The following is a 27,025-nucleotide window of genomic DNA, read 5'->3' on the forward strand; positions in this document are numbered from 1 at the left end:
AAGCTAAATCACTGGTTAGAGAATTAACTTTTATGGCTTATGTTTCTTATATTCCTCATCTGAGATTAAATCCAGTGATGGTTGTATGATATAGACCTTATCTGGACAAATTGTTGGGGATAAAATACTGTAGATATTATCCCAAGCCCTGTGACAAGTCAATATTTCACATACTGTATGTCATTCATCTTGATCAACCTTGATAAATTGATTTCTTGACCAATATAGGCTCTTACACTTCTGAAAGAAATCAGGAACCCTAAGAGATTTTGTTATTATTCTAAAATTAATGTTGTGTTCTGCCAATTATTTACCCTGATATTTTTAAAAAATATACATAATAAACAAAAATATTTGTGATAGGGAGAGTCAAATCTTAGGTTTGTTAAAATAGAAATATCATGCTCATTATCACCTTCTCCCCCAGTCTCTCAGTACCTCTTCCATTCTTCACATATTCATATTAGAAAAACACTTCTAAAACAGGCTTATATGGCATGGCCGGTTAGCTCAGCAGCAGAGCATCAGCCAGGTGTGTGGAAACCCTGGGTTTGATTCCTGGTCAGGGCACACAGGAGAAGCGACTATCTGCTTCTCCACCCCTTCCACCCTTCTCTCTCTCTTTCTCTCTTCCCCTCCTGCAGCCATGGCTTGAATGGTTGGAGCAAAGTTGACCCCGGGTGTGAAGATGGCTCGGTGGCTTCACTTCAGGTGCTAAAATAGCTTGGTTGCCAAGCAATGGAGCAGGGGCCCCAATGGGTAGAGCAGTGCTCAGTAAGGGGCTTGCTGGGTGGATCTAGTTGGGGCACATGAGGGAGTCTGTTTCTTCCTCCCTGCCTCTCAATAATATAAATGAATGAATGAATGAATGAATGAATGAATGAATGAATGAATGAAACAGGCTTATATGATTTAAACACACTTTTAAGAAATAAAAAGGCGAGTTGTCAGAGGTGGCAGGAGAGATGACTGAGTGCCCAGGACCCGACCACATCTGGATACAATTGTGAAGTGAGTCCTATCTGCCTGGGGCACTCTCCCAGCTTCCCCACCTGGACCCTCCACTTCAGCCCTCTGCCTTTCTCAATGTCCTTTCTTACTTTCAGTGACCACCAAACACAGGCAGGCACACCTATTCACTGAGCTCAGTCTTATTGTGATTCACAGATGCTGCATTTTTTTTTTTTTTTTTTACAACTTAAAGCCAAAACCCTCCACCAACAAAAGTATTATGACTTGTTTTATTGTAGTGGTCTGAAACTGAACCCACAGTATCTATGAGGTATGTCTATAATTTCAGCAAAAGCCTTTTTAAACATGATAAAGATTTCAGGTAAAACTTCTCCCTTAGGCTCCTCAAAAATTAAGAATAGAGTTTCTATATGACCCAGCAACCCCTCTATGGGTATCTACCTCCAAGGTTTGAAAACATTTATTTGTAAAGATATATGCACCCCTATGCTCATTGCTGCATTATTCACAGTGGCTAAGACATGGAGACAACCAAAGTGTCCTTCCATAGATGAATGGACCAGCTGTAGCCTACTGGCACCCCAGAAAATTTCTTACCACTCAGTGGGCCACTGATTCCAGGGCCTGAATCTTAGCCATGGGGTTGGGTTTGGGGTAGGGGAGGGGAAGAGGCTCCCCCCAAATTCTTAATCTCCTCCTCCTGTTCTCATCCCCAGAAGTAGTACTTGCTCTCTGCATTTGTATTTCCTCTCTCATGCCTTTTAGTAGTCACCATTTACTAGTTAATACTACTTTATATTAAAATTTTCCTGTTCAAGTTATTGCTGTGGTTTCTGCCTCCTGACTAGACCTTGACTAATCTTAGTGCTCACCACAATTTGTTGACTAAATGAATGGGCTTACTACTCTAAGCCCCGCTCTGAATATTGTGGCTGGAGCTTTAGGCCAGGGAGAGAGGGAACTATTAAATGAGAGAAGAAGAATATATCCTCCCCTTCCATTGTTTATCCTCCATCCATTCAATCTTTGCCTCAGAGCCCAAGGCATGCCCCCTCAGGGTATTCATTACACTATAACCCAGAGGCTCACCTGGTCCCTTAACACAGGCATCTCCCACCTGTGTTCCCAGCCTCATCTCTCTAAGAGAGTGAACAATCAAGACTTGTGATGCCCCCTTCTCAGAGATCACCAACTCCCTACCTTGGGTAAATGTCTTTACATGCTAGTGTTCCCTACCTTCTCCTTTCATCTCTCTCAAGAATATGACACTGATTCTTAGCCCAGATAAGACCATTTTCAAAATGCTACCAAAATGTGAGAGAAGAACACTCATGATCAGGTAGCCTCAAAGCTTATCAGAAAGAGATCTAAGAAATATAGTTGTAGGACCATGGGAATGTTAATCATTCCACATTTATACAGCTACAACAACAAAATGGTAGAAAACAGAAAACTTCTTTAATCAAGCATAGTCTTTGTGGTTTTGGCTGATAAATATGCAAAAAGTGCTCTGAATGTTTTTTAGGGCACAGAGAATTGCCACATTGACATCCCTAATATCTGTTTTTTGGTTATAAGAAAGAAATAGATTTGCTAATCAAGTAGTATGTCAGAGGCTTAAAAACATACAGGCACTTTTGATTATACAGAACAACAAATTGACTCCTAGGCAAAACACCTGAGCTCTGATTTTCAAATTAGAATATTCTGGTAATTAACATTATTGTATTCACTGAATTAGTCAACACTGGAAGGCACAATCTTAAAGTTATATGAAGCTCTCACAGGAAATTGCAGATCTTAAGAGATTATTTTTCTCAAGAAACTTACCTATCATCAAGATCTTTCAGAAATCCTACTTCCTCCAGAAACATCTTTCGTAATTAAAGAAACAATATTCCCTACCTCACACCTTTGATACCCCCTTAACCCATAATTCTACAATAATTCTTATTCCTTCCTTGATTTTGCTTATTTTGACCTTGTTGGAAATTTATGCAGTCATATATATGTTTTTGATTAGAATCCAAGTAAGAGTTGTTTGTATTATAATCATAGGCAAGTAGAGAGATAAATGAATAGCATTTGCTCCTTCATTCAAGATGTGCTGAGTGCCTACCATAGCCTGGCACCAGGGAAACAAAGATGAGTCAGACACAGATCCTCCCCCTTAAAGATGACTGGTAAGCAGCCTTTGCTCTCTGGGGGTTCTCAGTCTAGTAAGACACACATGTGAACAAATGCTATAGTATTGTGTTCTAAGCTACACGTCAGCACAAATGTGGGAAGGTCAATTCTTCTGGATTTCCCTACTTTACAGATTAGGAAATGGAGGCATAGAGAAATTACATGATTCACAGACATTTGTGTGATTTAGACATGGAAGAGACTTTATACAAATGCAGAAAATACATCGCCAGGGGTCATGTTTTTAATCACCATGCTAACTGCTTTCCACATGTGATCTTACAAGACCTCACATAGTTCAATATTTAATGAGAACATTTGGATGGTGCTAGCTAATCCCTTTTAGGTCATTAATACTCATTTATATTCTTGTGCCCTGATATCAGTCATTAAGGCAGAACCCACTTTCATTTATAAAAGATCACCTTAGCTACTGAATGAAGAAGTAGGAGTTGTAGGTGAGGTGACAGAAAGGCAATTTGGGAGACAGTTCAATTCAGGCTAAAGACAGGCAGGCCGAGAACTAGGCAGCAGTGTTGAGAATGCAGAGGAGGAGTTAGGGGCTGCCATCTTCTTCTATGCTGGATTTAGTACAGATTGGAATGAATGTGTAAGTGGGGGTTGGGGGCACAGGAGATGTGATGAACTGTAAAAATGACCGCAAATTCTTCTCAAGTCTGTATGCACACCTTGCAATCATCTCATCGAGAACTGGAGTCTGTTTTTCTTTTTACTACTTGAAACCAAGCTGGCCCTGCGACTTCCTTTGGCTGGTAGAATGTAACAATTGTGATGTTATCTGAGTTCCAAACTTGGGTTCAAGGAGCTTTGTGAGTTGGCTCTCTCTTGCTCTTGGATCCCTGTGACCCCTGAGTAATTAAGCCAGGCTAGCCAGCTAGATGATGAGACACATGTCCTCCAGCTGTCCAGTCATCCCAGCCCTCAGCCTGCCAACTACTAGACATGAGAATGAGGTAATGGCAGGTGACAGCAGCAGAGTGAATGGACCCACTTTTAATCACCTTCTATGAAGGCTCCGATGGACCTGGCCTTTCAAACTGTCCAGTTACTCATACTACTTCAGGAATGGCAGTTACTACCAGCCAAGAACTACTACTACTTCTGAAGTTTAAAAGCTAGTCTCAAAGCAGGCTGCTCTAAAATCAAAATGGAAAAGTCTTACAAACAGAAAGGAAACTTAAATTACTATGGCAATAGCCTAAGCTCATGTTGCCAACTGACTTGAGTAAATTAAATAAAGGGTCACTGGGGTAATTATAATAATAATAATAATACTGTAGAGGGTTTTTTACTTTTGAAGGAATGTTTTTAATATATTTCTTCCCCCACATATTGTATTGTTTCTCTCAATATGTTTTTGTTATTGAGTTTACTAATTACCAATAACCACTCAGAGGGAGAGGACTGCATGCCATGTCTGAAATTTACATGCCTAAAATTTAATCCATAGCTGCATTTGGACATCTGCCTGGATTATAAGCAGCTTTTTCCCCCTTTCAAAATGTCAGAAAAATCAAAAGTAATGTTGCTTTATTGCTTTATAAATTCTTTAACAAAATGATGAAAATGCTTTTTCTTGTCCCAAATATATTGACAGATCAAAGTTTTGGTCTCTTTCTCACTTTTATCTCTCAGCATCGTTCATAATACTTCTGTGTATCTTCAGGTAGCTCACTGAGTCACTGGTATTTTTAAGGCCATTCTGTTAAATTTTTATTGATATATTTCCATAAATTTAGCAGCTCAATTTTATTTCACCATTTCTGTAGGTCAGAAGTGGCTTGATTTTCTGCTTAGGAAGTCATGGGGCTAAAATCAAGATGTCAGCTCAGGCTATGGTCTTATCTGGTATGCAGGATCCTCTTACATTCTCACTGGTTGCTGGTAAAATTAATTTCCTTTTGGTTGTAGGATTGAGGTCTCTGCTTTTCTTGTAGTCCACATGTGACAGCTCTCAGCCATTAGAGGCCTTCTCCAATTTCTTGCTACATGGCAGTTTTCTGCATGGATGTTTGGTTTCCTCCAGGCCAGCAGCAGTGCATCTGTCTGATTTCCTCCCTTGCAACCAGAGAAAACATTGTTTTTAAAGGGCTCACATGATTATCAGTCCCACCCAGATAATCTTACTTTTTCAAGGTTGTTTTGCAGCTCTATTTACATATGCAAAACGCTTTTACAGCAGGAATTAGTGTTTGATGGAATACCTGAGAGAAAGTGTGTGTATACTAGGGGCAAAAATCTTGAAGTCTATCTTAGAATTCTGACTACCACAGTCATGATTAAGACACCCTATAATAGAACAATCAGTTTCTAATGAAAATTGGGACAAGAGACTCCCATAGCATGAATGCTATCACCCATCCTCTTCCTCATAAGTCTTCCAATCAGTTTCATCGTCCCATTGGATGTTTGAACTTGTCCACTCCTCGGGACCACAGGTGTTTGAAGCTCCTGTAGGTCTGTCTAGGTGTCTGACTTGGGCGTGCAGCAAGGAGAATCAGCGAAGAAAGCAGTCAACCTCCCCACGATGCTGAGGAGGGAGAGTATACCTGGGAAAGGCCGCAGCAAATTTCATACCTAAGCAACGGAGAAGGGGTGCAGTCTTCCTCATGGAGCTCTTGACCTTTCACTCAGTGATACCTGACTTGCAAGCTAATATTTTGAGGCTGTGTTATAGTTTGAAAAAATGAAAAACTTTTGGATACAGGACAATTATTATTATTTTTAATCATATAGCTCTCTGATGAGAAAACTGGAAACAGAAACAGCATTAATTTTTCTTTCAACAAGGATGTGTCAATTCTGTAACAGGAATTTGTTCTCTGATCTTACATAAAGCCATTTCTATTCCTTAGAGCATAAACAAAGAATTTGTGAAGAAATATGGGCAGAACATGGTGTTCAGACTCTCATTTAACTCACCTGCAAACTGTCCCCTTCCATCATAACTTTATTTAAATCATGGCTATGCTCTTAATCAACAATTTAAATTGATTGGCGCTTTCTTGATCCAGTTCTCTGGGGGCATGGTTTTCTGTTTAACTTTCTTGTTTTAATTCTTCAGCAAAACCATAAAATTTAATTAGGAAAGTAACCAGCTTTGTAACAGTTCTGCATCTCATTAGTTATACTTTGCACCTTCTCAGATTCTGTTCAACATTGCACATACATTTTGCATTTGTTCATGTTTCAGATAAAACACTGAATTTATAGTCTAAGCATGTAGTCTAATCACTTTTCACTTTTCCAGAGCTCCTTGGTGATAGTCAGTGGAAAAAGAAAAGACTTAAAGCAGTCATATATGCTATTAAACTAAGAGCCATCAAAGGCCAAGATACAGCATTTTTGCCTTACTGTATTAGTTTTCTATTGCTGCAAAGCAAATTAACCATAGCAGCTTTAAACAACACCCATTTATCATCTCACAGTTCTGTAGGTGAGAAGTCCAGGCACAGCTGGCTGGATTTTCTCTTTAGGGTCTCAGTTGGTTAAAATCAAGCAGCCAGGCTGGGTTGTGATGTCATCTGGACCTTAGGGTCATCTTAATAGCTCATATGGTGATGGCATATTCCTTGTGGTTGTCAGGCTGACATCTCCATGTTCTTGCTGCCTGTTAGCTATGGGCGACTCTCATTCAAGAGGCCATGGGTTTTCCTGATTATGTGACTCTCAAGGAGAGTTCACAACATACTTGTTTGATTTTTCTTTGAGACCAGTAGGAGTTCTTCTCTGACTTATTTTTCTGTGAACAGCTGAAGAAAACTCTGCTCTTAAAGGATTCACCTGATAGGTCAGGCTCATCCCAGGTAATCTTTCTTCTGCCACACAATTAATATGTCAAGGGAATGACTATCCCATCCTACTCACAGGTCCCACCCACTCAGAGGAGAGACTATGTAGGGTGTGCACATGAGGGGGAAGAAATATTGGGTCCATCTTAGAAAGCCTAGCACACTGTTCTTTAGGGGGGAAAAAAGGACTAAAGGCTTCCTGGAAGCCTTCCTCCCCTCCCCTGAGAGGCAGTGCACGGATGTGCAAAGGAGCTGTTAACAATGGCCCAAATTCTGTCCCATCAGCTCCACGGGGCACAAGATGACAGGCAGTCATTCTTCCTCTCTGCAGGCTGCTTTCTCTGCCGGGCCAAATTGCTGCTTTTAGTAGTGCAAGTGAATTACTCGATGAAAGCATTTACATTTAAAACGACATCAAGTTAACATGATGCTTTTAGATCGAAATTTATTTAAGTGATATGCCTCAACTTCAGCCCAATAAAATGATTTCTTTAGTGAAAGAAAATAAAGAAATGTGCAGAGGAATTAACACAGCAGGCACGAAACTGCTATCCTTAGAAAGGCCTACCAGCAACGTGGGCCCTTAGCTGACATCTGGGAACCTAGATTTGGGGAGGATTTCTACCACCCTGAGAAGAGTGGCTAACTGTGCCTGAACCGTGTGCTCAAACAACATAGTTCATGCTGAGCACCCACTTTCTTCCTGAGAGTCTGGAATTTTGGCACATGCAGGCATAGGGACCTACAAGATTAGGCCCCAGTAAAAAGTCTGAGTCCTAAATCTCTAATGAGCTTCCCTGGCAGACAATGTTTCACGTGTGTTATCATAACTCTCTGTTGGGGCAATTAAGAACATCCTGTGTGGCTCCACACAGAGACACTGCTTGGAAGCTTGTGCCTGGTCTGTCCTGGACTTCACCCTGTGTGTCTGTTCTCTTTGTGGATTTGCTTTGTATCCTTCTGTGACAAGTCATAGCTGTGAGTAGAGCCGTCGGCTATGGCAGGGGTCGGGAACCTATGGCTCGTGAGCCAGATGTGGCTCTTTTGATGGCTGCACCTGGCTCATAGACAAATCTTTAATAAAAAAAATAATAACGTTAAAAATATAAAACATTCTCATGTATTACAATCCATTCATTTCCTACCGCTCATGTTCATGGTTGCTGGAGCCAATCATAGCTGTCCTCTGGGACACCACCAAATTTTTATTGGATAATGTGTAAGGTACACGGGTCATTGTATGGCTCCCATGGAATTACATTTTAAAATATGTGGTGTTCATGGCTCTCTCAGCCAAAAAGGTTCCCGACCCCTAGGCTATAGTGTGGGTGACTCCGGACTAAAGTAAACAAATGTAGGATAATCTTCACACTGAGTCTAGGCTCCATGGCCCCTCAAACTTTCACCCTCTCCATCATGAAGACAGTCAGAGTAAATAGACTAGAGGCAAGAGGCAGCCTCATCTGGGTTCTAGAGGGCTTGGCCCTGTCTAGACATGGGTTCAAATTGCACACTGTGACTCAAGGCAAGTTACTTAACCTCTATCTCTCTCAGTTTCTTCATCTGTAAAACAGCAATAATAATGGTATTCACATCCTAGAGTTGTTGAAATGAGACAGTTAGGAAGCACTTGGTATTGTGAGAACATATAGTGACTAAGAGGGACTGGATAAACCCTGGATGTAACTCTCTCTGGTGGAGTCCCCAGAGCATCCCTGACATTCTACTTCTCTTGTCTCCCCTTATCCCTTGACTCTGCTCCCTTCTCCCTCCCCTAACCTTTTCACCCCCTCTCCCAGTGTTGTCCAAGCTTCTCCATGTCCAAACCACCACCTCCCTCTTTTATTACCTTCCCTTCAGCACTAAATGAATTCAATATGCAGGAATGTCCTTATTTAAGGTGTACAAGAAGGGGCCTAATATAAATGTGTTGTCATCAGTGTCCACAGACATATCCATATTCAACATCTTTTAGATCCACTTACTGTGACTTATAAGAGTTTATCAGTAACCCTCACAGTCCCAACTGATGTAATTTTATTGCTTTTGATAATGGTAAGTGAACCACACATATAATGATGGGGTTTTATAATTTTGTATGGCCTACCATGTAATATATTCACAAACATGGGAATAAGCTCCTGCATCCTCACTCCAGGTCCCTGTGACGAGACATCATCTTAGACTGGACATTGCATGGGTAGGGGCTGAGGATGAGGAGGAAGGAAGAAAATCAATAAACTAGAAGTTCAAAACTTCACTTGCAAATAAATGCAATACTTGAAGAGACGATGTCAAATAGAAAAGTCAAACCAAAAACAAAAGATCAAAAGTTTGATAATTACCAATGTTTTTAGAAGTCACGGAGTCCAGCCCTCCTTCCATGTTTCTCATCCCCTAATACCTTTTCCATGTACAATCCAGGTAGGATTGAATTCCAGTCATCTAGGACACATGCTTTTCCATTCCAAATTGAAGATTAATATGGCCTCCTTGATAATCTGCTTTGATCTCCATGAAGATGAAGCTAAACCACCACGTATTTTATGGGCTCACGTCTCTTTTTGGGAGGTAGGCGTAGAAAAGTGCTCATCACCACACTATTCATCACATCTTTAGCTAATGCTGACACTCAATTATATGCAGTAATGGGGAATGAGAAATGCTCTAACTCTAAAATCCATAAAATCCATCAAAGATTGAATAATCAGAGCCCTTCAACACTTGCCAACAAAATTCTCTTATCAAAACCACTGAAACATAGCAAAATTAATTAACTTCAAATTTCTAGCATTTATTTTCCTCAACTCACTTCTGCTTGAAGTTTTAATTAGAATGAAAGAGTCATGATCAGCAGGAAGATTTCAAGAGGGAAAAGTGAAGCTCTGGCAAATTATAAACTAATTTAAAAAAACTCATTCATTAAAAAACAAAACATTTACTGAGCTTCTAGAATATTCTAGAGACTCATTATGAACACAGTAACGAACAGAAATAAGCAAGCTCTCTCACAAAGCTTACGTCCTACTAAGAGAGATGGAAAATAAATAAATGAACTAGTACATGTAGATAATGGGTCAGATACACAATAAAATTCTGAATAAACTGAACTACCCTTTAAAAGCTCTTTCAAGTTCTCTTAGATTTTTCTTCCCTTGGCTAATTAATTCCTATTATTCCGCTCTAGTCAGCAAAGTCTTGTAAACACATTAGAAGCACAGTGATAAGTGAGTGGACACTCTCTTACCTTGAGCTGGTGGCATATTTTCTTCAGGGCATAAGCTTTCTCATTGGTGTTGGGGATAAGCCTTATCACCTTATCACTGCAAGAGAGAAAAAGATGGTGATAATTCATTTCAAAAATAAAGATTTAGCCATCTCTTTTTACTTAAAACAAACAAAGAAAGAAACAAACTGCCTTGCATTCAACAAGAAAAACAGCATAACTTTGGTCTAGCCAACAGGTATTTTATCATGTTCCCGTTATTCTCTGATTGCGTTAGTCTGTTTCCCTCTGTCATAAAATCATTTTTTTTTCCAGCAGCTTTTGAAGATTACAAACTCACACTTAAGCAGAGAAAGGTAAAAAACACAGGAAGAGAGGCAGTAATGACAAGAACTTTCATAACTACCTTAGAGCTGATACTGACAAAGAAAATTCTTGAGGACAGAAGACAAAACACTTATGTTTTTTTAAACTGAATGCTGAAAAGGAATGTGACTTGATGAGAGGACATATGGGATCCATACACTATGGAACATTCCTGGTTTGGATTCTTCCCACACATCTCTAATGGGCGTCTCATTTCTCTAGTACAGAGCTTCCCAACTGGCATGTGGGACCTAATTGGAGGGCCACCAATTGTTTACAGGTGTGCCATGAGACACCGATGGCTGTAACAGTTTCAAAGTGATAACAATTTTAAATAAATTTTTACAGCTATTATAATTTTACCACAGTAGAAATTATATTTGAACACTCTGTAAGGGTTTTTCTGTAAAGATCCTGAATGCACTAAGAAGACTGGAGGTGTCATGCTACACATCAGGGAGTTGTCTGTGATGGTGACCTGTCTCTCAGGTGTGCCAGACAAAGTGTTCTCATTTTGTAGTATGTCATGATGAGGACAGGCCAGGAAGCACAACTCTGGTGTATAATAACCACAACTGTCAGTGTGTTTTGCATAGAGTAGACACATTAAATATTTATTAATGGGTTGGCACAAAGGAGATCATTGCAAATTCTTGGCTTCCAGAGGAAATGTAGGAAAAACTAAATAAAGTACAGCAGGAATGAATATTTTTTTATAATCCTCGATAGCAGTTTACAATGACTGAAGATACAGCAAAACATTATTAAGACCATCTACATAAAGCACAAAACCCACACTGTAGCAATTCACTCACAACTTCTCCGTCCAGCCAGAAAGGTGTTCCAGAATCGGGGAGGAATCTACGTTTCTCCATGGGTTTGCTTAGATGGAGACGGTTTCCAAGGTGAGGGGATATTAATAGGGAGGACACTGGGGTGGCTCCCAGATTTGCTGGACAGTGATTCTTTAGGGCTGTGTGCTCATTTCCAGTCACTTCAGCTTTGTTATTTCTAATGATCCCATTATACCTCGGCTTGCTGATAATTCAGGATGTTTTAGGCGCTACTGCCCTAATCTGGCTTTGCAGCCTTGGTTTCCTCCAAGTCACACAAAACAACCTTTCTGTATCTTTTTTTGGAAAGAATAAACATAGAGGGAAAGAAAAAAAGAATCAAGTCCTGTAATACAACTCCAGATATGACCTTTGATATTTAAATGTAATTATACCTTTTCTCTTTTGAATTTCTGGTACACATTTGCTGATCTTTGTTTGTCCTGCCCTCATTGGATCCTGGCCTCTCCAACATAATTCTTGGCTGAGAAAGACCCCTCTACTGGGCGGTGGTATGGCTGTTTCTGAAGATGGATCACTTGATGTCTTGCTGGGCAACACCTCCATCGGGGCCTGCCAGCACCCCAAGAGTGCCAAGAAAGCAATCTGTGGCTGTTTTACAGCCGTGGGAAGATTAACCCTGAAAGTGATTGCTCAAACCCAGCTCTGCCATTTTCATTAAAAAAAAAAAAATCTCAGCTTGTAGAAATTCTCAGGTGCCACTTAAGAAATGTGTTTATTACTATTTAGTTACTTATCAAAGAATAGAGAATAAAGAAAGCTATTTAGAAAAATTCATAAAATGTCTTGCTTTTTTATAAGCCAATAAGTTATAGGGGTAGACTAACCAGTAACCAAAAACTAACAAAAGTTCTTTATTCAGCAAGTAAAACCAAATGACCCCCAGCTGCCCCATTTGTCTCACCAAAAAAAAGCTCACTCTCGCTAGATCTGTTAGCTAGCCGATTCTGAAGTGAACAATAATTTAGAACTATAAAAATAGGATTCAGATAAGAAATAGGAACTTAGAAAAATACAAAAAAAAAAGAAAAAGAAAAAGAAAAGAAAAGAAAAGAATTAAAAACTGGAACTTTGAAAAACTAGCTGTGAACAAGTTTCAAAGAAGGTGAGCTGAGAGGCTTTCTAATTTATCAGTTTTTTTCAACCGCTAGATGGCAACATCAATTTTAGACCCCTTTACCCTTTGGGATTAGGATGACTGAATCCAAAACTGTGAATGCAGTTGAGGTTAGAGAGACGACTGGGCATTTGTACATGTGTTTGCAAACTAGATATTTCTAACTCAGACAACCTATATAAAGTTGTCAGAGAAAAACAGATGTTTTTAATTACAGTTTAAGGCTGTATGTAGAGGCAGGATGTCTCAGATAAGCAACCGAGTAATTACAGATACGTATATATTTACTCAAGACATGCTTAGATTCTATCCCCTTGCCTTACGGGACAATTGAGGTTGGGTTGCTATAATGCCAGCATCCAGTTTGGTTTTAAGTTAGATGACTAATTATTATATACAGTAGCAACCACACAGATGAGATCATCTTAAATGAATACAATTCATTTAAAAGGTATGTAATGAGAGTGGATGAATCCAGAGGAAATACTTTGGCAAGAGAACACCATCTCTAACTTTTTTACAGTCTGTCTGGGCTTTAGTGTCTTCCTCGGAGGGATGAACTCCCATTCACCTTTTCATTTTAAAGCTGCTGCACTGTGTAGTTCGAGTTTGATGATTAGCGCATTGACTGCTATGCCTCGAGTGTGGGAGAACATGTCTGTTTTATGGGCAGCTCGGGAGCCGTCCTCAGCTGCCTTCTGGAAGACATGCTATGAAGTTCTAGAGTTCTCCTCCGGCTCCTGGCATGACCTTTCACAATTGATCCCCTTATTAAGCTCTAAATTTCTCTAGTTTATGAACCCATGCTTGGAAAAATCAAAACATCATGGAAGGTATGAAATAATAAAGTTTCCCTCCCAGTTTTCTCCCAACCTTGACCTTCCATCCTTCCCTATGAGCCTTGTTAGCAGTTCTTCGTGATTCTGTCCAGAGTCTTTTCTCTGCACTGATACGTGTACCCACTTACACACAACAGTCTGTTGTGTGGCATTTAAAGTACAAATTGGCTTTTATTTGTCATCTAATATGTTGGTTTTACAATACTATTTTTAAAAATAAACAGCTGAATTCTATATACTAATATTGTATTTTGGAACTTTATCCTTACATTCATACAGAGGTGGGTTTTTTAAAAATAAACTTTTTATAAACTTAAAAATAATGTTTATTTTGAATCACTTTTGTATGATCTTGGTATCTACCTTATGGTAGGATCATGGAATTAATGTGGAAATTTTCCACCCTTATAATATGATTTGACATTTTGAAATGACACATAAGTTTTTTTTTTTACTGTTTTGTAGAACACACACACAAAATTTTTAAGGTGGAAACTCCTATTTTTTTTTTTTTTTAATTTGGGGGTTAGATACTTACTTTCTTAATTCTTCTGTGGATGTTGGTCTATTTAATTTTCTCCTGGGCTTTCAGAGTTAATTTTGGCATTTTACATTTCCTGAAGAGCCATCAACTCATTTATATAAAATATATTAATATAAATTACTAATTATATTTTAAGTCATCGTATCTTTATCTGTAGCTTTGTCTCTTTTCAGTGTCCTACTGCTATTTGTGTTCTTTTTTAAAATCCTTAACCAAAGCTTCCAAAGTTATTTTTTATTTCATTTTTTTAAAGAATCATTTTATTTTCATTGATTTTTTGTGTGTGTACATATTGTTAATTTCTGTCTTAAATCTGTACTCCTTTTTTAAGTCTACTTTGTTATTCATGTTTTAATATGTGATATTCATATTGATGTTCATGTCTGATAATTGAATAATGTCAGTTTTTAGTTCCTATTTATCAAAGTTATTTTGAAGAATGTTAAAATTGTACATATATTGATTAAACATGTTTAATTATGTTATCTGTATCTTCTCTGCCCTTATTTCTTGCCCACTAAGTCTGACAATTTTTAATAGAACTTTATTTAATGTATCTATTGTAATTTTGGATTTGTCAACTAGTTTCTGAATTAAAAAATTTTGACTTATGTATTTTGATGATATGTAGCTATATAAGTGCTCATAGCTACTATATCTTCTGGATGAAATAAAACCTTTATTTAAAACACAATGTCCTTTAAAAATTCTTCCTTGGCTCATTTCATGCTCTATACCTTTAATCCCATTTTTTCCCAATATTATTGCCACTCCTGCTTTCTTGCTGTTTGGCTGGCACGTTTTGCCTGTCTCTTATGCTTTTTTTTTCCAGATGTGTCTTCTGCCAACATCACAGTGCTAGATTCAATTTCTAAAAATCCAATAAGATACTCTGGCCAGTTAGTTAGAGCATCATTCTGTAACACCAAGACTGCAGGTTCGATCCCCAGGCAGAGTACATATGGGAAGCGACCAATGAGTGCACAACTAATGGGACAACAAAAACTTCTCTCTCTCACTCCCTTCCTGTGTCTTTCTAAAAATTAATACAAAAACATCAAAATAAAACTCCAATAAGGGACTCTGATTTTCACTGAGAATTTTACTTATTCATATTAGATATAATACCTAATATGTGCGATTTTAGTTTATTTAATAGGGGTTTGTTTCCTATTTCTAAATATGGATATCTGAATTGTCTCCAAAATTCATAAGTTGAAGTCTTAGCCCCCATATTTCAGAATGTGACTGTATCTGGAAATAGGGTCTTTGAAAAGATAATTAAGTTAAAATGACATCATAAGGGTAGATCCCAATTCTATATGACTGGTTCCTGATATGAGGAGGAAATTTGGGTACTGACATGCACAGAAGTATGACCATATAAAGACACAGGGAGAAGACAATCATCTACAAGCCAAGGAGTGAGGATTCAGAAGAAACCAAGCTGTTTCTCAGACACCATGATCTCAGATTTCTAGCACCAGAACCATGAGGAAATAAAATTCCTGTTGGTTTAAGTCACTTAATATGTAGTACTTTGTTACTAGAGCCCTAGCAATCTAACATACAACTTGATGATCACAGCTGAATGTTTATGTCCCCAGGGAGCTGTTCCTTGATCTCTGGATGATTTCATTTACCTTGTTCCTACATTCTATCAATACTCTATACATATCCCATCATAAAACTCATTGCCATTGCTGTAATTGCTTGTTTAATGCCCATATCTCTCATTAGCCTCCATGAGCAAGCACTCACTACATTTTGGTTAATTCTGTGACAGTCCTGGGTAGTGAGAGTGTCTGCAAAGTGTGGTTAGGAACTTGTCTTGAGGGGCCCAGGACCAGTGTTTTGTTTTTAATATCTATATTATGCAAAGTGTAAATCAGGAGCCCATGCCACGCAATACATGGTTGCTTAAGGTTTTTGTGAAAATTATTTTATTCGGGCCTGAGGCATCCACTTCACAGATACCTCCAACCCCGCAAATCCCTAGTGGACTAAAATTTCCCTGGTTTTCTCCAGCTGCAGGGTGGAATTTTCTTTTTTCTTTTCTTTTCTTTTTTTTAGAGACAGAGAGAGAGAGAGTTAGAGAGAGGGATAGATAGGGACAGACAGACAGGAACAGAGAGAGATGAGAAGCATCAATCATTAGTTTTTTGTTGCGACACCTTAGTTGTTCATTGATTGCTTTCTCATATGTGCCTTGACCGCAGGCCTTCAGCAGACCAAGTAACCCCTTGCTCGAGCCAGCAACCTTGGGTCCAAGCTGGTGAGCTTTTGCTCAAACCAGATGAACCTGCACTCAAGCTGACGACCTTGGGGCCTCGAACCCGAATCCTCTGCATCCCAGTCTGATGCTCTATCCGCTCTGCCACCGCCTAGTCAGCCAGGGTGGAATTTTCTTACACTTTGAAGTGCCCTGCTTTACGTAGAGAATTGCTTCTATCCCTCACTTCTCCCATTACAGGCATTGGAATCCCAGCCTTAGACTTGAGGGCCCCTTTTAAAGTTCCGCCACCCAGAACCACAAGGCATCAGCCTTTTCTTTTCACTTTAGCTTTGTTCCCCCCCTCCCATGAATGTTTGGCATCTAGACATTTCCTCTTCTTTCTCTCTACAAGGCTCAGTTATCTATTAAAACAAATGACAGGAGGTAAAAGCACATACTGTTTGCCGGAGACAAGTTGCTGGTGTCTGCAGTGTGACCTTTAGAAAGGTTTTAATTTCTCTGTGCTTTAGTCCTTCCAACCATGGATTGGGTACTTAATTCACAGGTTATTGAGAAAATTGAGTGTACATGTCAATTGCTTAGAATAATGCCTGACACATAATAAAGGTTATACAGGTGCTTGATGTTATTATTACACTTTTACATTTTTCACTTTATCCTGTATTTATATTTTGAGGAGTCCTGACTACATCAACTCAGTCCTCCATGTTCTCTCCTACTCTAATCGGTTGCATAGAAGAATGAATATGATTTCCTTGAGAGGAAACTACTTGCAGCTAACACTCTGAGAGGCCTCTGAATGTGAGATGTGTCCATAGTCCCCCTTCAGGTGCTCTTTGTTTGGTATGGTGCAACGCCTTCCCCTGGGACCACAGCTAATTTGACACTTGACTCAAAGGCAATCAGTGAACCTTAAGGTGGAATGAAAAGTGAATCCTTCCTAGTCAGGCTCATTCTGCTGAACAGTGACTGAAAGCTGATCCAATTAGATCCTGCCTTTGGGAGTTTGTACTTGAGACAGAAAAAAATAATCAGTGAGTTTGCAGTATCAGGAGCACTGGCTGTAGATACAGATAATAGCCAAGTTTCCATAATGGCAAAATTCTCAAGCAAGGAACACAAGCCCTGGTTTGGAAATGGTCCCATTCTTTTTTTTTTTTCTGAAGTGAGAAGCAGGGAGGCAGAGAGAGAGACTCCCATATGGGACTGACCGGGATCTACCCAGCAAGCCCTCTAGGGGGCGATGCTCTACCCATTTGGGGTGTTGCTCTGTAGCAACCAGAGCCATTCCAGTTCCTGAGGTGGAGGCCATGGAACCATCCTCAGCATCCGGGCCAACTTTGCTCCAGTAGAGCCTTGGCTATGGGAGGGGGAGAGACAGAGAGGAAGGAGAGGGGGAAGGGTAGAGAAGCAGATGGGGGCTTCTCCTGTGTGCCCTGGCTGGGAATTGAACCCAGGATTTCCACCTGCCGGGCAGATGCTCTACCACTGAGCCAACTGGTGAGGGCCTCCCCCTTCTTCTTTGTGTTTCTGTATAGTAAATGTCTAACATCTCACGCATGCTTTTTCAGACTTCACAAATGCACTACTGCTAAGAACATTTAAACTTCAGATACTTAGTTTTTCATTCCTATCTCCAAATTACTGGATTTATCTTCTCTGGGGGAAGATAAATTTTCTTCTTTTTCTGCCAAGTTGTCTCTTATTTATTGCTTTTTAATGAAATTTTTCATGTACATCAAAACACTCTTTCAACAAAAGAAACGCACCTCTGAGACTCAAGCACTTTATAATGCAAACATTCATTTTTTTCTAGATGGGATTACCTAATGAGTTTCTTTGTGCTCAGGAAGAAGTGTTTTTTTTTTTTTTAAATTAAGTGAACATCCTATTATAAACTCTTCCATGGGATACGAGCTTTAAGCATATATTTTAAATGGTAACTTTTCATTCCACCTTAAGGTTCACTGATTGCCTTTGAGTCAAGTGTCAAATTAGCTGTGGTCCCAGGGGAAGGCGTTGCACGATACCAAACAAAGGGCACCTGAAGGGGGACTATGGACACATCTCACATTCAGCGGCCTCTCAGAGTGTTAGCTGCAAGTAGTTTCCTCTCAAGGAAATCATATTCATTCTTCTATGCAACCGATTAGAGTAGGAGAGAACATGGAGGACTGAGTTGATGTAGTCAGGACTCCTCAAAATATAAATACAGGATAAAGTGAAAAATGTAAAAGTGTAATAATAACATCAAGCACCTGTATAACCTTTATTATGTGTCAGGCATTATTCTAAGCAATTGACATGTACACTCAATTTTCTCAATAACCTGTGAATTAAGTACCCAATCCATGGTTGGAAGGACTAAAGCACAGAAAAATTAAATTCATTTTTCTTCAAAAAAATGAAGAAGTCCATTTTTTTTCTTCACTTGGGGAAGAAAGAGAGCAAAGATGGATTCTAACTTGGGCTCCACCATTTGCTGTGTGCACTGGGCCAAATTATTGCTATTAGAACAAGCAATTCCTAATTCTTAAATTGGGAAAAAATTAATACATTGTTGTTTAATGTTTCTGTGAAAATTATTTCACTCAGCCTTATTTATTTATTTATTTATTTATTTATTTATTTATTTATTTATTTATATTAAGTGAGAAGCAGGGAGGCAGAGAAACAGACTCCCACATGCACCCCAACCAGGATCCAAGACCCCTGCTGGGCGATGCTCTGCCCATCTGCGGCCTCTTCTTTGTTGATCGGCAACTGAGCTATTTTAGTGCCTGAGGCGAGGTCATGGGAGCCATCCTCAGTTACTGGGGCCAACTTGCTCTAACCCTTGTAGCCATGGCTGTAGGAGGGAAAATGAGCGAGAGGAAGGGGAGGGATGGGGAACCAGATGGTTGTTCTCTGGTGTGCCTTGATCGGAATCAAACTCAGGACTTCAAGACATGGGTCTGACACTCTACCGCTGAGCCAAATGGCCAGGGCTCAGTCATATTTATTAAGGTTATGTTACCTGTCAGGCATGGTGGCAAATGCTAGGGACATAGCAGTTTCTGTTTGCATTGGGCTCACAGTCATATTCCAAATGACATTACCTGAAAAATGCCTACCTTTTTATAGCCTCTCAATATGCAGTAGTTATTGTTGTTACCTCTACAGGAAAATATTTTTCTTGTCCTTTAGAACTTAAAGAACTAGAAGCAGATACTTCTCCAAGTATGTTTCACTGTGAACATCAGATGTATTTCACCTTTTTTGTTGTCGCTGCTGTATTTGTTTCTTGATGTGTTCATAGCTATTTAAATCTCATTATTGATCTATTTTCTGATTTGGGGCTTACTATTCCCTCTCTTCTCAAGCAGCACTTTGGTATCTGAGAAACACACATACAAGGGGTCCTCGGGTTACGACAGTCTCAACATACAATGTTTTGAGTTTATGATGCTCACTCCCATAAAAACTTTAAAAAATTGAGATGTATTTTGGCTGTTATGGATGCCTTGCAATGCTATAGGCAGATTTTGGAAGAAAAGTCATAATCAACCTTTTAGACTAGCCTGAAACAATTCTTTAAGAAGGTGGAGAGGCCTGAAACAAATCCTACATTCTCTACATCAGCTGCTACTTGAGATGAAACACCTGTAATACAGGTAGAATCATCTCCAGTGTCTCTTGCATGTTCCTTAGGCAATCCTAATTCACCTGACCCAGTATCTCCAGCACCTTCTGCAGGTTCTCCTGCCTCTCCAGCTTCCTCCTCCCCATAGGTCACTCTCTTCCACCTTGCAATGCCCCTTCCAGTGTACCAGCCAATCATAGGAATAAAGGTAAGGAATTTTTTATACTCAGTTTTGGTCATTTTTTGTTACTGCAAGTACAGTGTACAGTACAGTATAATTATGTCCTTTTCCTTTTTCTGTGGCTAAGTTTTTTTTTTTATGTTCTAGATTATGATTTTACAACTCTGTTAGGATAGGTAAGTGACTTAGGCTAGGGTGTGTTTTGACTTACACCATAATTTGGGTTACATCACTGTTGTAAGAATGGAACTGTGTCATAACCTGAGGACCCCCTGTATTAGGTAGTCTTATTCCTATTGTACATTAGCAAGTGAAGATGAGACACTTTATGTAAAACAAAAGGGAAAATAATTTCAAAGAAAGTCCTACATAGATGTTCTCTCTATTGGTACAAGTTGCACATGTTCAATTTCTCAATACTTCTAAAGACACATTTTTTTCTGGATGTAGAAAGGGATTTCTATACATTCCTGCCCTTCACAAGGAATCTGATTAGATGATTGTAGTGGCTGCTTTTGGCTGTGGCTCCAAATCCATTTCTCCTTCTTAAACCCTAACAGGACTGATTTGCTTGAAAACTCACTCCATCTCCACATTAAGCTTAGCTGTTTCTGGCAACTTTTGTTGATCTGGAGATAAACATATGCTATAAATTGGCCCAATCAGTTTTAAGGGAAGAATAATTATTCCATGATCAGGGAGGAAGAGATTCACTCTCTTGAATGTGAACAAGGACATGTGTAATCCTGTATGTGTAACCCCATATGTATAACCCTCACCACTTTAATTATAAAGGGAGTGAGCTTTAGAACAAGGCAAATTCTATGGACTGTTGAGTAGACAAGAGAATGACCTGGGTTTTCAGCGGTTTTGTTGAAATCAACCAACCTTTAAGCTTCCTGGTCCTGCTTCTTGGACTTTGTTATTTAATTTAAAATTTTCTTTGCTGTGTAGGCCAATTTCAATCAGGTTTTCTCCTACCTGTAACCCAAACCACCCTGCACATTAACAGTAGTTTTACTTAGTTTGGCTATTTTTAAGGAATGAGATAAGAAAAACCAATGGAATAAATCAATGTACTGTTAAATCAAAGTCCTCACGGTTGGGAAAACACATACTGATATCCTTCTTTCTTCCTTGAACACCATTCAATAAAACACCCTTGAATTCTGACAGTCACTTAAAACCTGCGCGTGCTTTCAGGGGGAAGATTTCAGCTGCTCAATAGCTAAACTCATCTCATACTCGAGAAAAATGGACCATTTAAAATATATGCTTAAAGCTCGTATCCCATGGAAGAGTTTATAATAGGATGTTCACTTAATTTAAAAAAAAAACAAAAAACACTTCTTCCTGAGCACAAAGAAACTCATTAGGTAATCCCATCTAGAAAAAAATGAATGTTTGCATTATAAAGTGCTTGAGTCTCAGAGGTGCGTTTCTTTTGTTGAAAGAGTGTTTTGATGTACATGAAAAATTTCATTAAAAAGCAATAAATAAGAGACAACTTGGCAGAGAATACACACTCGAGCGATAAATGGATTCTTTCCTCTTTGGTCATGGTTTATAGTTGCAATATAAAGTGCTCAGAACTTGCAGAAGTTCCCTGTGGCAGTTTTGCTTAGGACATGATTTAGACTTCACTCTTGGTTTAAAGTTAGGCAGAGTGATGACTCTTCCTCCCCCTTTGGTTGCTGCAACTATTTTAACAGTAGAGAAAAGAAAGCAGTACTCCTAAGCCTTATTGATGTACTTCATAAGAGAATTTTCTCAAAGGGTTGAAGGCATACGATGGTATCTCAATAGATATTTGTTGAGTTGGACTCTCTCTCTCTCTGTAAACTGCATCATCTTTTAAATTTCTGAAATTGACTTCCATTGTAAGGTTTGAGAATTTCTTCTCCCATCAGAAAGGAAAAAGAAATGTAACCCTGCCTTTAATTTCTTACAGTAAGATAATACCTTCAACTATGTTGCAAGGACTAGAAATATATTGTGTGAAATTTTTATATGATACTTCAATGTAGTCCTTTCTTGTAGAATTTAAGAATAGGACTCCCTCTGAGAAATACAGAACAAACCAATAATTCGACAGATATCTGTATAGCAAGTCTCTGGTGCAGAGGGAGTAGGAGGAGTAGCAAAGCATAAGGGAACACTTATATGGTAGCATGTGATAAATGTTTTATAACGTACTTAAAACATATGCATAAAAAGATTTAGCTGTGATGATCAGAGAAGATCACATGGAAGGACTTTGATAATTGAAAATAATAATATTTGGGTCCCAATGGACTGACAGCCAACAGCCTATATTAAGTTTAGGGGATTTGAAATTTTTAAAAAATTTATTTATTTATTTATTTATTTATTTATTTATTTATTTATTTATTTATTTATTTATTGTGTTTACATAGATTCTAGTGTCTCCCCAAAAGCATCCCCCTTTTCCTGTACTCCCCTCAACATCTCTTTTACCCCCTCCCTACAGCTCCCTCTGCCCTTCCCTTCAGGTTTAATTCCATTCCTCAGTTCGCATTGTTCCTTGGATTCCTCAAATGAGTGAGGTCATATGATATTTTTCTTTCTCTGCCTGGTTTATTTCACTCAACATAATAGTTTCCAGGTCCATTATTATTATTATTATTTTTTTTTTTTTTTTTTGTATTTTTCTGAAGCTGGAAACGGGGAGAGACAGTCAGACAGTCTCCCTCATGCGCCCTACCGGGATCCACCCGGCACGCCCACCAGGGGTGACGCTCTGCCCACCAGGGGGCGATGCTCTGCCCCTCTGGGGCATCGCTCTGCCGTGACCAGAGCCACTCTAGCACCTGGGGCAGAGGCCAAGGAGCCATCCCCAGCGCCCGGGCCATCTTTGCTCCAATGGAGCCTTGGCTGCGGGAGGGGAAGAGAGAGACAGAGAGGAAGGAGGGGGTGGGGGTGGAGAAGCAAATGGGCGCTTCTCCTATGTGCCCTGGCCGGGAATCGAACCCGGGTCCCCCACACGCCAGGCCGACACTCTACCGCTGAGCCAACCGGCCAGGGCCCAGGTCCATTATTATTGTTGCAAAATGTAATATTTCCTTTTTTTTCATGGCCCCATAGTATTCCACTGTATATATTCCATAGCTTTTTAATCCACTCGTCCATTGACAGACACTTGGGCTGTTTCCAGATCTTCGCTATTGTGAACAATGCTGCCATAAACATGGGGGTGCACTTCTTTTTTTCAGTCGATGATATGGTGTCCTTGGGGACACCATCCCATTTCTAATAATGGGATGGCTGGGTCAAAGGGCAGTTCCATTTCTAATTATTTGAGGAATCTCCAAACTGTTTACCACGATGGCTGCACCAGTCTGCATTCCTACTAGCAGTGCAGGAGGGTTCCCCTTTCCCCACATCCTGGCTAGCATCTATCATGTGTTGTTTTGTTAATGAGCACCATTCTGACTGGTGTGAGATGATTTCTCATTGTGGTTTTAACTTGCATTTCTCTAATGATTAGTGATGTTGAACAATTTTTCATCTGTCTGTTGGCCATCTGTATGTCCTCTTTGGGGAAGTGTCTATTCATTTCTTGTGCCCATTTTTTGATTGGATTATTTGTCTTTCTGGTATTGAGTTTTACAAGTTTTTTATAAATTTTGGTTATTAAACTCTTATCAGATGTGTTGTCAAATATGTTCTCCCATGTGTGGTTTGTCTTTTTATTCTGTTCATGTATTATCTTTAGCTGTGCAAAAGCTTTTTAGTTTGATATAGTCCCATTTGTTTATCCTGTCTTTTATTTCACTTGCCCGTGGAGATAAATCAGCAAATATATTGCTGCGATAGATGTCGGTGAGCTTACTGCCTATATTTTTTTCTAAGATGTTTATGGTTTCACGACTTACATTTAAGTCTTATCCATTTTGAGTTTATTTTTGTGAATGGTGTAAGTTGGTGGTCTAGTTTCATTTTTTTGTAGGTAGCTGTACAGTTTTTCCAACACCATTTGTTAAAGAGACTGTCTTTACTCCATTGTCAAATATCAGTTGTCCATAAAGGTGTGGGTTTATTTCTGGGTTCTCTGTTCTGTTCCATTGGTGTATATGCTTGTTCTTATGCTAGTACCAACCTGTTTTGAGTACAATGGCCTTGTGGTATAACTTGATATCAGGGACTGTGATTCCTCCTACTTTATTCTTCTTTTTCAGATTGCTGTGGCTATTTTGCTGAGGTTCTTTTTTGTTTTCATATAAATTTTTGGAATATGTGTTCTATATCTTTGAAGTAAGTCATTGGTATTGCATTGAATTTATAAATTGCTTTGGGTAATATAGACATTTTAATTATGTTTTCTCTTTCTAACCATAAACATGGTATATGCTTCTACTTGTTTGTGTCTTCTTTGATTTCTTTTATTAATGTTTTATAATTTTCTGAGTACAAGTCTTTAACCTCCTTGGTTAAATTTACTCCTAGGTACTTTATTTTTTTGGTTGCAATAGTGAAGGGGATTGTTTTCTTAATTTCTATTTCTGACATTTCATTGTTCGTGTATAAAAGTGCCTCTGATTTCTGTGTATTAATTTTATATCCTACCACTTTGCTGAATTCGTTTATCAGGTCTAGTAGTTTTTTGACTGAGACTTTAGGGTTTTCTATATACAGTATTATATCATCTGCAAATAATGATAGTTTTACTTCTTCTTTTCCAATTTGGATGCCTTTTATTTCTTCTTCTTCTCTGATTGCTGTAGCTAGGACTTCCAGTACTATGTTCAATAAGAGTGGTAAAAGGGGCACCCTTGCCTTGTTCTTGATTTTAGGGGGATTGCTTTTACTTTTTGTCCATTAATTATGATGTTGGCTGTGGGTTTGTCATAGATGGCCTTTATCATGTTGAAGTATGTTCCCTGAATTCCCACTTTGCTAAGAGTTTTGATCATAAATCAGTGCTGGATTTTATCAAATGCTTTTTCTGCATCTACTGAAATTATCATGTAGTTTTTCTCCTTCCTTTTGTTTATATGGTGGATCACATTGATTGATTTACAAATGTTGTACCATCTTTGCCTCCACAGAATTAATTTCATTTATCATGATGTATGATTTTTTTCATGTATTGCTGGATCTGGTTTGCTAATATTTTGTTGAGGATTTTAGCATCTATATTCATCAGGGATGTTGGCCTATAATTTTCTTTCTTTGTGTTGTCTTTGCCTGGTTTTGGAATCAGAATTATGCTCGCTTCATAAAAGGAACTTGGAAGTGTTCCTTCCTCTTGAATTTTTTTAAATAGTTTGAGAAGAATAGGAGTTAGTTCTTCTTTGACTATTTGGTAGAACTCACCAGTAAAGCCATCAGGCCCACTGTTTTTTGGGAGCTTTTTGATAACTGTTTCGATCTCACTTGTTGTAATGGGTCTATTTAGCTTTTCTGATTCTTTCAGATTGATTTTGGAAGATTGTATGTTTTGAGGAATTTGTCCATTTTACATAGGTTGTTTAATATTTTGGCATACAGTTCTTCATAGTATTTTCTTACAATATTTTGTATTTCTCTTGTGTCAGTTGTTATTTCTCCACTCTCATTTCTAATTTCATTTATTTGAATCCTCTCTCTTTTTTTCTTGGTGAGTCTCGTTAAAGGTTTATCGATCTTGTTTACCCTTTCAAAGAACCAGCTCTTGGTTTCATTGATCCTCTGTATTGTTTCTTTAGCCTCTATATCATTTATTTCTGCTCTGATCTTTATTATTTCCTTCCTTCTACTACCTCTGGGCTTTTCTTGTTGTTGTTTTTTTCTAGTTCTTTTTGATCCATGATGGCAAACCTTTTTATAAAAACCACCCACTTTTGCAGTTCTAGTCAACCTGGTCTATCTTGACCACTATTGGGCATTCCAGCTTTCATGGTGGACCAATCATGGCACTGTTTGGTTGCTCCGCTACTGCCCACCATGAAAGCTGGAACACCCACTAGTGGGCAGGAGGGACCAGGTTCACCAGCACTGCAAAAGTTGGCGTTTTTACAAAAAGGTTTGCCATCATGGTTTTAGATGAAGGGTTAGGTTGTTTATTTGAGCTTTTTCAAACTTCTTAAGGAATGCCTGTAGTGCTATAAACTTCCCTCTCAGGACTGCTTTTGCCGTGTCCCATAGATTTTGAGTTGTTGTATGCTCATTATCATTTGTTTCTAGGAATTTTTTTATTTCTTCTTTGATTTCATTGTTAACCTGTTTGTTATTTAATAACATGCTATTTAGTTTCCATGTGTTGAGTATTTTTCAGTTTTTCTGTTGTGGTTGATTTCTAGTTTCATGCCATTGTGATCAGAGAAAATGCTTGATAGGATTTCAATCTTCTTAAATTTGTTGAGACTGCTTTGTGTCCTAACATGTGGTCTATCCTAAAGAATGTACCATGAGTACTTGAAAAGAATGTATATTCTGCTGCTTTAGGGTGAAAGGTTCTAAAGATATTTATTAAATTGAGTTGATCTAGTGTTTCCTTTAAGTCTGCTGTTTCTTTGTTAATTTTCTTTCTTGAGGATCTATTTAGTGATGTTAGTGGGGTATTAAAATCTCCTACTATTATAGTATTGCTGTTGATCTTGCCCTTTATATCCATCAAAGGCTGCTTTATATATTTAGGTGCTTCTATGTTAGGTGTGTAGATATTTATAATGGTTATATCTTCCTGTTGGACTGCTCCCTTTATCATTATGTAGTGGCCTTCTTTATCTCTTACTATAGCCTTTGTTTTAAAGTCCATTTTGTCTGCTATAAGTATTGCTACCCTAGCTTTTCTTTCATTTGCATTTGCATGAAATATTTTTTCCATTCTTTTACCTTCAGTCTATGTGCATCTTTAGTTTTAAGGTGTGTCTCTTGTAGACAGCATATGTATGAGTCCAGTTTTCTTATCCATGCAGCTATCCTATGTCTTTTGATTGGATCATTTAATCCATTTACATTTAAGGTGATTATTGATATGTAGTTGTCTATTGCCATTTTGTTTCTCTTTGTTCTGTTTACAACAGGCCCCTTAATATTTCTTGCAGCCTTGGTTTGGTTGTAATGA

The 27,025-nt window shown here is 38.6% G+C and overlaps 1 protein-coding gene across 1 annotated transcript in view; it reads right to left on the reverse strand.

Moving 5' to 3' along the window:
- The window catches only part of CPA6 (carboxypeptidase A6), a 312,294-nt gene that overhangs the window by 178,369 nt on the left and 106,900 nt on the right, over positions 1–27,025 (reverse strand). The window contains exon 2 of the mRNA XM_066266272.1: positions 10,219–10,294. Coding sequence (XP_066122369.1) covers positions 10,219–10,294 — 76 coding nt within the window. The remainder of the gene's footprint in view (positions 1–10,218; positions 10,295–27,025) is intronic.

The sequence above is a fragment of the Saccopteryx bilineata genome, chromosome 3, assembly GCF_036850765.1.
Source record: "Saccopteryx bilineata isolate mSacBil1 chromosome 3, mSacBil1_pri_phased_curated, whole genome shotgun sequence".
Classification (NCBI taxonomy): Eukaryota; Metazoa; Chordata; class Mammalia; order Chiroptera; family Emballonuridae; genus Saccopteryx; species Saccopteryx bilineata.